Source organism: Rhea americana, unplaced genomic scaffold, assembly GCF_003343005.1.
Source record: "Rhea americana isolate MKP2758 unplaced genomic scaffold, rheAme1 scaffold_316, whole genome shotgun sequence".
NCBI classification, from domain to species: domain Eukaryota; kingdom Metazoa; phylum Chordata; class Aves; order Rheiformes; family Rheidae; genus Rhea; species Rhea americana.
The window spans coordinates 795575-806034 of record NW_028186442.1 but is presented as its reverse complement, the minus strand read 5'-3'; the positions used below and the strand labels follow the sequence as shown (position 1 = coordinate 806034).

General features: G+C 44.3%; 1 protein-coding gene across 1 annotated transcript; it reads right to left on the bottom strand.

The window, feature by feature from the left end:
* Positions 1 to 219: 219 nt before the first annotated feature.
* Positions 220 to 10002, bottom strand: LOC146592845 (ephrin type-A receptor 7-like). Its single transcript, XM_085310315.1, has 3 exons — positions 9675 to 10002; positions 5319 to 5383; positions 220 to 1056 (listed from the first exon to the last, which is right to left on the bottom strand). Exons 1-3 carry the CDS (start codon positions 9769 to 9771, stop codon positions 379 to 381), a joined length of 840 nt encoding a protein of 279 aa, XP_085166441.1. The 5' UTR covers positions 9772 to 10002; the 3' UTR covers positions 220 to 378.
* Positions 10003 to 10460: the final 458 nt, after the last annotated feature.

The following is a 10460-nucleotide window of genomic DNA, read 5'->3' as shown; positions in this document are numbered from 1 at the left end:
ACAGACCATATGAAAGCACAAATTATTTAAATATTCATATCAGAGAATGTTAATACTGTGTTCCATAACAGGTATATTTGCTCAGCATTACCCCAAGAAGTATGAAGAACACCAGCTTAACCTCTTTACAACGTTAGTTCTGGATAAGTTATGCTTCACACAACTTTTGCTCCATTTTTTTCTTCTTTAAATTTCAAAATACAATAAGCAACTGATGATTTCCATATCCAGAAAAGATGACTGCTTTATATTAGCCAATGTGAAGTTTACAGAGTAAGGGTCTGAAAGCAGACTAATGGCATATATGGCTAGGGGAGGAAAGTAGGAGGAGAGGGTAGAACATAACCTGCAGTGTAGATACTACAGCAGCTTGTATGTTTACTTACGTTCACACGTGTCTCCTTTCTGCTGGTATCCCGCTTTGCAGATACACTTTCCAATAGGCACCAACCATTCTCCCTCTGCACTGCAGTGCATCTTCGGAGAGTTCTCAGCCTCCTCCTCTGCACTGCTGACACAAGTTCCTCGTACTTCAACTAAAGAGGAAAACTCTGAGCCAGTCACTGTATCAGGAAAAATAGCTAAGTTCTCAATGATGGACCAGCACTTCTTGTAGTAGACTTTGACAGAGACCAAAGCAATGCAGGCCCCTACATCCTGAAATGCAAGATAGAATCCTTTTTTGGACAAAGGTCCAATTTCTCTCACCTCTGTGTTAAGTTTCATTTTTCTCTCCCCAAGRTCACCCTGGGTAAAACTTTCATCTGCTGCAATAGTGTCTATTTTTACATATTGGTTTTCTCGGATATTCCTGCCAGTGTCGTAGTCTGTTTCATAATAATACAAGTTAAAAGTTTCTTTACAAGTCCCCAGAACTCCAGGAAGACTGTTACAATCCCTCAGAGTGAATTTCAGTTCTACAAAAATCCTTTGTGCATTGCTTTTTGCAATCCAGTTAGTCCGAAGCCAGTTGTTTTGGTTAGGTTCCATGACCTGGCATACCTGGTATGTTCGTATAGGAGTGTAGTTTTCATCCAGTCCACTAATTTCTTCCCACTAAAAAAATAACAAAAAATCAGCAATACAAAACAAGGATGCCACAAAATGTAACTACTGCATATCTGAAAAGACTCCATACAATTCCTTTTTAAACAGTAAGATTTTGTAAAAAGGAGACTATTACTAAAATGTTCTTATACACCAAAATGAAGAGAATACATTTTAACGCAGCTGCAAGTTCTTTCTCCCACTATGTCTTTTCCATATATACATAAACCTTTAAAAAACATTTTCATGTCATCTGCACAACTCTAAAGCTTGAGTTTCAGAAAAGGCTGTTTAAAATACCAAGTTCTGGTTATATACTGGGCTTAACCACATTTCATTAAGGTTGTGGATAAGCAAAGACCAAAACRAAGTCAACTTTATTTCCAGAGAAATCTAAAACCAGTGAAGTTTTAGAAACTGAAACTGTCTAGCTTGACATATATCTGTGTACATAAAACATCCAGTTGAACTTCAGTTCTTCTTCTTCTACTACTATTACTACTAATAAAGTCTTAAAATATATAAATCGTGATTTTTACTACAAATGATGAAAGTGGCATACAGAATTAAAAATCTGAAGGTGAGAAAATACTTTGATGGCCTCCTTTTTGTTCACTCCAAGTCATATTCTGTTCTGCTTACAACCAACAAACTTGACTGGAAGCTCTTTAYCCCACATTTGGTTCAGTGGCTGCATCCATGTTAAAGGGATCAAACTTCATTTCCCTGGCCGTTCAAATGAAGTCCATGAGATTACATACTTAATTACGAACAACCCATATGATTGAAAGTTTACTGTTTTAAAGACTGTTTTTTTGTTGTTATTGTTCCTCCCTTAGGATAACAACTATATAAAACTGGTGTGTAATAATCCTGTCATCTTTAAACATAATTTGGCGACATAGGAATTTGCACCTCTGGCAACAGCAAACCTTCCACTGAAATCAACAGGGCAAATCTGCACAGGTGTAACTAAAACAGTATCTGTCTCTCATCTTTTTTCATATTTCTTGTAACATTTAATTCATAGCAGAAACTGCAGCTGTAATAAATTAGGGGTCTTTTTGAGCTATCCTTACCCGATGACATAGGCAACCATACTTCTCCTTATGGCACTTAGCCCTCTGGCCYCGAGTCAATAATGCACTTAAGCTCGCGCTTAAGATCAATGGCAGTATTTATGAGCTTAATGGTAAGCATGTGCTTAAGTGTTTTGGGGCACTAGCATACTCAGAGTTGCTGCAGGATTGAGCGCCTACTGACATTCCTTAGGCTGGTAACCCAACACGGAAGGCATGGGTTTCCCAGACCGGGAGCCCCACAGTGTACAGTACATTGCAAGCCTATTTGACAGCAAATGAGATCATTTTAATGTTGGTCTACTGCTCCAGGACAAAGCAGATGTGGATAAACTGATGCTGGAAGTTATCACCACAAAATATATCATGGCTGCAAATGCTGAAATGCACAGAAGTTGTAAATATCAAAGTGCATTTCAAAGAGTTAAAGTTAATATAGATGTGGTATATTCTGTTATACATACATATGGTATTCAATAATTGAAATATACGGTGAAATGCTCATGAAGTTAACTGAACTTATCACATATGGAACTGTATTCATCTCAGAGCAGAAGAAAAATCTTTGAAATACATTTATTAAAGATAAACAAGCTATAGTTTCCTCTCACTTATAGTATTAATAAGAGAAGGAGAAAAAGGGCCGCAGACTGGGGCTTGTCACAGTGGAGAGAAGAAAAAAATATATAGCGTATATATATAAGGCACAAAATCTAAAATTTTACTGATTTTTACATCTTGGTTTCATATCAGGTAGCATACATTTGTTTTTGTCCAAGCAATCTTCCCCCATAAAACCARGACATATTCTGCAAGGAGATACTCCAATTTGAGGAAGCATGGTACCATTAAAGTTAAAGCACTCGAACACATTGGTCAACAAAATCTGAATCCTAGTGCTCTGATGTGGACTGAACTGTGTTCTCCCCATCAAAACTTATCCTAATCCCTATCTCCATCCACCCCCAAAAACCCAAAGCAAAATATATTAAAAAAAAAAAAAAAACTAAACCATTTATCCTAGCACAAAATAAGTGAACTTTCGTGGGGCTAAGAGCCTGCTATAGAAAGCTAACTTGTATTAGAGAAATTCTGATGTTTCATTCAAGGAAAACATTACAAAATGATAAACTGAGATAATGCAAGCGAAAGAAAAGTAGCTCTACTTTATCTTATTTCTGGTACTAACACCTAAAGTCTAGCTTCCATATTTTCCCACAGTCATCAAAGGAGGGTTTCCTAAAAATATATGGAATTATGACTTACAAGCTAATTAAGTAATCACAGAGCTATTACTCCAAGGAGCCTATCAAAAGTATATCCGCTTCTCTACATAAAAAAAACTTATTAGTATTTCAGGGTATGTATTTGCCTACTCCATCTGAGGTCACRTCTCATTGAGTCTTTTTATAATGACTAAATTTAATGATACGTTTACAGCAAGAAAACTCAACTTTTCTTTATCCTGCTCCTATGTATCATGATAGAYGTGCAATTGACTTTTAATATATCCCGTTCTATTGGTTTGTAACATRTGATATGTTAATCTCTCCGTTACTTTGACAATGTTTGATATCACTGTTAGGTGTAACATTGGCAGTTGAGCGAGACATTTAACAAGCGTGTGCCTGATGTATTCCGTGATGATGCAGTATTTTCTCTCAAGAATCTTCTCTGTGTTTCTTCTCATGAAATCTTTATTGAATAGCAAGAAAAAATTGGATAAGAGAAAAACGTTTTTTCCCCATACTATATTATTAAAATGGTATTTTTTTAGTTAACTTACAGACGACTACTTCTGGACATCCTTACATATATGAATCCATCCATTAGTTTTGGTTCGCTTTTAATTTCTATTTGGAACTGGTTTCTACCTTTGAAAGCCACCTTTTACTGTTTGTTGAATTTGACTCTACTTTCATCTTTAAGTACGTTGACATGTGTAACATGCTTTGACATGTCCTTCATTATCTACAGGTGAGCCTAATACAAGTGCCACCAAGCTAATCTTTCAAATACCTCTAGTAAAGGCTTCAATCAATGCAAAACGCTAATGCCGAAGTTATTAGCCATCATAAGTGTTGAGCTCACATTACTTTCTTTCTAAAGACCTCAGATTTGTTTCCAGTTTATGCTTGCATTGATTTTACGATCTTGCTTTTAAAGAAAGAGACTTTCAGATTTTCATTCTTCTTATTTAAAGGATTTGTTACACTCTTATATCCCCACTCACACTTCATGCTCTTCTGGCTCCAGATTTCTTACTGCGCTGAAGATTAAGGGCCTGATCCCCCCAATTTTTGTTCATGCAGGGAGTTGCAATGGATTCTGTAAGACTGTTTTCATGAATAAGAACTATTCATGTAATTTATGATGTTTCAGACTGAACTAAGGTAGGACAATATWTGCACTGTATATCTCCGAAAATGTTCTTCCTCAAGAGCTGAGGAAGGTGTGCTTTTCTATCAGTTTTAATTTGAGATGAAAGCAGTAAGTCTCAGTTCTGATTGCATACAGACAATAATGCAGATTTTACTAAATTTTTCTTTTTTTGATAATGATACACCACAATAGTACATTTCATGAAGAGCCCTGAGTTTAATTGGTAAGTAAGCCGGAGGTGGCCTGAAACACATAATTGGAGCCTAGTTTCAGATATCAAGCTCCTCAAAATGTGGGGATTTTTCAAGTCTGGAATGCCATTTCAAACACATCCACAGTATAAATGTTTATATTTTAGAGCGTTTCAGTCTGTGCTACTCAATTACAAAGAAAACATCATAAACAAATTTATGATCACTCATTATATAGAAAATGAAAAACATTTTTAGGAAGTTTCCACACAGAAATAAATCTATTATTTCTAAAGAAAGAAGGAAAAAGTGCTTTAAAACACTGTTATAAATAGAGAGAGCTTTCTGGTACACCACAAAGGACTACACTACAAAAGAGAAAGCTATTGAGAACATTTTGGTGAGTTTCTAAAGAGACTCTTCCCTTTAATTAGTTCACATTTGTACACTGTAACCTGATGTACACTTCTTTTTGTTCTAGAAAAGAAAGAGCCATAAACACTTCCCACAATTACTGAGAAAAATATGAGGAAGAACTAGTTTAAAGCAAGCGTTTCAATTGCTTTTGTGAAAATACCTAGTCATCTTTATGAATTTAATTTTTGCACAGAGTACTTACCCCATTGGAAGGAAAGGAAATCCATTCCAACTCTGTCTGTTGTGCTTTAGAGTCCAGCAATATTACTAAAAAAGAAAAATAATATTATATTTAACAAACAGAGGAAATTATTATTAAATGGGGATATAAAAAACAAAATAAATAGTCTAACTTAGGAAAAATCTTGGCTATGAAACATAATAGAATTTTTGTATTTTTTGTTCATATTAATTAGTGAAAAGGTATTATCTGAAATCATAAACACTAATTTCCTGAAATAGCTGATTAAATGATTATGTATCATCCATATATATATACAGAAACACTTTAATCTTAAAAATTTTATTGCTTAGATATAAGTGTTTTGTTTATCTCAGGATCCTGAAGTTTTAAAATTCAGACATTAAGATCCATAATCCTTTCATCTCCTTTGTCCTAGGAAGGACATTTTCGATGTGCTGGTTATTATAAAGTGCTATTAAAAAAAATCAACACAATCCAAATTGATTTAGATAATGGTTAGCCCTACATCTTACCTGAGGTTCCACTATGAAAGCAGTGGTCTTTTTGAGTGAGAAAGAGGGAGGAAAAAAAAAAGTCCTTTAGGTGTTAAACTAGTAGCTCCACAAATATATGACAAACAGGACTCCAGAAGATAGGAGATTCGGGAGTTAGCTCACATACTGCATACTCAAAGTATAATATTTAGGAAAAAACAGATTAATTCACTTTATAGGAATTGTTTACCAAAATCTTCATGTCAATATATCTCAGCGAGACTTCTACAAAGTCATAAATTCTAGTAAAAGTTAAGTTGTTTTCAGCAATACATAACTCTGCTTCAAAAAAGTAGCTAATCATAGCCTAATAAACCAGCTGTTAAATATTTAGACATTACATATGGAAAGAAACATTGCTGATGTTCCATTACCTGCAAACATATATTTTTTWAAAAAGTGTTTTGTATTTTGATTATAGATATATTCTTTTTTCTTAGCATATTACTGTGAGGTTTTGTAAGACTTTCAAATGGTACATAGATTATTAAGCCTGAGATGCCCCAAAAGTTATGTGAAATAAATTGTTGTAATACATTCTTTCAAAGAGCCAAAGCTGGACAGCGAGAAGACATATAACTAAGTTTGGTACACTTGGAAGATACCTTCTTCAAAATCACATATTTAGCTCTACACTTCTTTTTGGTTGCATGAAAAGGCACATTTCATATTTAAGCATATTGAATACATTTTATGTATAAAGCTATACATAACTTTATACACAGAATTTAATTATAGTAATTTCAATGTGAGTTTTAATACTTCAACTCAAGGTAACTTTATTAGATCATTTGAAATGGCTATAGGTCTGGTTTAGGCTCTTTGTCCCAGTGGAATTGAATACACAATTTCAAAGAACTACTAGAAATGCCACATGACTTAAAACAAATATATTTCAAAGTTCATGCAGTAATAGCTAAAATATTAGTTGAACACAAAAGCAGTAGCTTCCAGGCCTATATTTCAGTAAAAAAAAGTGGGGCTAGTCATTAAGAAAGTTTGATAGTTTCTCTTAAAAAAAAAAAAAAAAAAGATTATCTGCTTATTTCATTAAGCTTGGATCCAAGAGGCTTTACTTCGTAGTACTTTCTACCGAAAAGCAGGTGGGATACATGGCTTGTTAAACAGGAACGTTTCTACTGATCGTGGAGAAARGGGCCGCACAGCTTTAACCGCTTCAGTACCAGCACGCTGCTCCGCGGCTGCAATCCATTACCGCTTTTATTTGGCAGCGGTTCGCCATCCCTTAGCAACGCGCGGGCACACACTCCCGACGGAAAGAAAAACAAACACGAAGCCCACTGCTCTGCTAGGGCCCCTTGCATGCAAAACCGGAGCGTTTCCCGGCCACGGGGAAAGTTAGGGAGCAGCTTCCCGTCCGGGCAGCGGGCACGGTGCTTCCCGCGGGGAAAACGCCGCGCCAGAGMGGGTTTTGCAGCGCCCTTTTACTGCTGAGAAACGGGGGAAGAGCGAGCCCCGCTGCCCAGAGGGGTGAGCCCCCCCCCCCGCCACCACCACCCCCGGCGGGCGCCGTCCCTCCGCGGCCGCGCTGCTTGCGCCGCGGAGACGCTGCTCGGGCCCCCCTCCCCGCGGCCGAAACGCGGCGCGGCGGGACCGCGAGCGTGGAAAGGACGCGTGAAAACGGCGCCCGAAGCGCAGCGCGGCGCGGGGCCCCGCGCAGGCGGAGAGCAGCGGCCGCTCGCCTGCGCGCAGCGCTGCCCTCGTGCCGGGCCGACCCCCCTCGCCGCCGGGCTCAGTTTTGGGGAGGCAAAGACGGGGGACCCGTCCCGACCCGTCCCGTCCCAGTGGCTCGTAATCACGTGCCGGGGCGAGAAGCTCCCTCCGCGGGTGCGAGGCGGCTCGCAGAGCCCCACAGGTAGCTGGGYCACCTCCGCACTCGGGGAGGCGAGCTAACCTGCCCCCTCCTCATCCTCAGCATCTTCCCCCCGGGCCTTCTGTGCAGCCACGGAAAGAAAGTCAGGAAACTTTTCCGCCCTCCTTTTCTCCCCGTCTCTCTTCCGTACSCCGAGGGGGAGCGGTGGGAAGCTGCGCGGGGCCGCTGGCCGCCACTTCGGAGGGGCCGGAGGGTGGRGGCGAAGCAAAGTTACTTCCTCCCTCACGACACGCGCTTCTTCATCACGAGTTTTCCGAGCTTGCAGCAGGTAGCCGCTATCAATCACTGCCTGCCCCCTCCCAACCCTCCTTTTGCTGGGCTGGTTTCCCAAGCGATAGGTACGCGCATAGAGATAAATTATAAAATATTTATAAACGTTATATATACTATGTATACTACATACTGTGCATAGTATATATATACTATGCACATACCTACACAGACACATGCTATATACATACGCACATAAACACACATACACACACGCAGGGCAAGCTACCGCCCCCGAGCGCAGCCCCACATCCCGGGGCTCTGCGCAGGGCAGGCAGTGTGCACTTTTCCCTCCATCCATCCCTCCTTCCTCCTCGGCTGTACTCCGCTCCCCATCACCGCCCGGCCGGCCCCAGTCGCGCTTTCACGCGTTACTACTCCCTGCGTGTGTGTATGCCTACGTGTTTTCCAGCCCCGTTAAATAAACTTTCGAAACGTTACTGAGAAAAGACTCTCTCCGCTTTCCCCCCTCCACTCGCATCATCGCCTTCTTCTGTTAAGAGCAGAGGACATTTTAATTGAGGATTTTTTTAAGCTCCAGCTACAGGCTCGAAGTGGTATTTTACTGTATGCCAATGGTTTGATGAAAAATATTGACGTATCTGGCTGGGGGGGGTACCCACATGCATACATACGCAGATGCTCCGAAAATGCCCCCCTTTTCCCTCTTCTCGCCCCCGCTGCAGAAGACGGGGATGGACCTTGGTCTTTGGCTGTCAAACGTGAGCAGGGCGCCCCGTTAAATCACTTCGGMTTTTCTCAGCATGAGAAAAAGATTCCCGAATGGACTTTGAGAATTTATTTATTTATTTTTCACAGTCACATCAGACAGAAAATCGCCCGCTCCCTCTCTGTTCGCGGGGGAAACAAATGTTCAGTGCTCGCCGTACGGAGATACCAGGGCGGGATTGRTGGGGTTTGGGCAGCCCCGTCGCGACACGCAGATGGTGCAAAACCTCCCTCGCTGCCTCCGGCGGGGCCGAGCGGTGCGTAGCGCCCACGGTGCGGACCCGCACCGCCGCCGAGCACCCGCTAATGCCTGCGCAGCCTGCGCGCCCGGCAGGCCCGCAGCTGCACCCCCCTTCCCCCCCGCACCCTCCCAAGGTTTTCGGGCAGCGGCGGCCCGGCCGGAGCGCTGCAGGCCCGCGGAGCCCTGCGCGGCCGCCCCAGCTCCGACAGCGGCGGCCCCGAGCCCCCCACTCGGCGGCGGCCCCGGAGCGCGCCCCCGGCCCCCGGGGAGGAGGGAAACCCGCCTCTCCCGCACCTCCTCGCGGGGGCGAGGGCTGCCCAGGTTTGGGGGGTGGGGTGGGGGGAGTGAGGAGCCGCTGCACCAGCCTCCGACCTGGGGGCTCCCCCCCGCCCCATCCCATGCCTTTACATCACGTGCAAACGCCTCGCAAACCCCATTCCTCAGAGGAAAGGCGGCTGTCCCGGTCCCTCACACACCCGCACGCACACCCCCGGTGCATGCCTTCCCTCTTCCTCCCTCCCTCCACTGAAGAAAAAATAAAATGTTTTTTTTTTTTTCGGGGGGAGGGGAGCGGGGGTGTCAAGCAGCTCGGAATCGTACGCAGGTTCTCCGCTAAGCCGCCGCACGGACTGTGCGTGCAAAAGGCAATAAATAAGCCCAAACTTTTGTTTTCCGCATCACCTTACCTTCTTTTGCAGCCTGTGCCTCCCCCGTGCGTGCAAAGCGGAACAGCCAGACGGAGCACAAAATAATCCAAGAAGGGAGCCTACTTTGAAAAACCATGGTGCAGGAACGGGGTTATTTTATATTTCTAGCTATGTATTTCTAGACACTGCCGCTGCCGCCGCTTGGTGGGTGCTAGAGGACGGTGGAGAATTTGCTCTGCTAGGCTCTGGCTCGGCGCTCCCTCCCTCCCGGCTGCCTTTCTCCTCCTCCTCCTCCTCCTGCTGCTGCCCTGCGTCTCCTCCTCCTCGCCGTTGCCCGGCTCTCGCTCCGGGCCGGCTGCCTGCGAGCCCCGACTGCAGCCCGGCCGCCCGCGCCGCGCTCCGATAATATCAATTAGGGGGAAGGGGCGGGACCCCGGCCGGCAGGGCGGCCCGTCCCTCAACATGATCGACAGCGGCCGCCAGCCAAACAGCAGCGGCTCTCGGCGCCCGGCGGGCCGAGCCGGCGCCTGAGTGGCCGCGACTGAAGGGGCGGGGCTGGCGGCGCCGACCAATGAGCGGGCGGCGGTGTCGGGTTGCCGCCGGTGTTGGGGAGCTCGCGGGCTGTGCGCGGGGCGGTGGCGACGGTTGAGCCGGGCCGGGCGGTACCGGGCAGCTCCGCGTCTCCTCCGGGGCGGCTCTGCGGCCTCCGCGGTCCTCGGGGGGCAGCGGGTCCGCTGAGCCGCCCCGGGCCCCGTGCGCTCGCCGCGGGCCGCCGCCACCCGCGGGCGGCTGGAAGCGGCGGGAGCAGCCGGTGGCGGCGAGGGG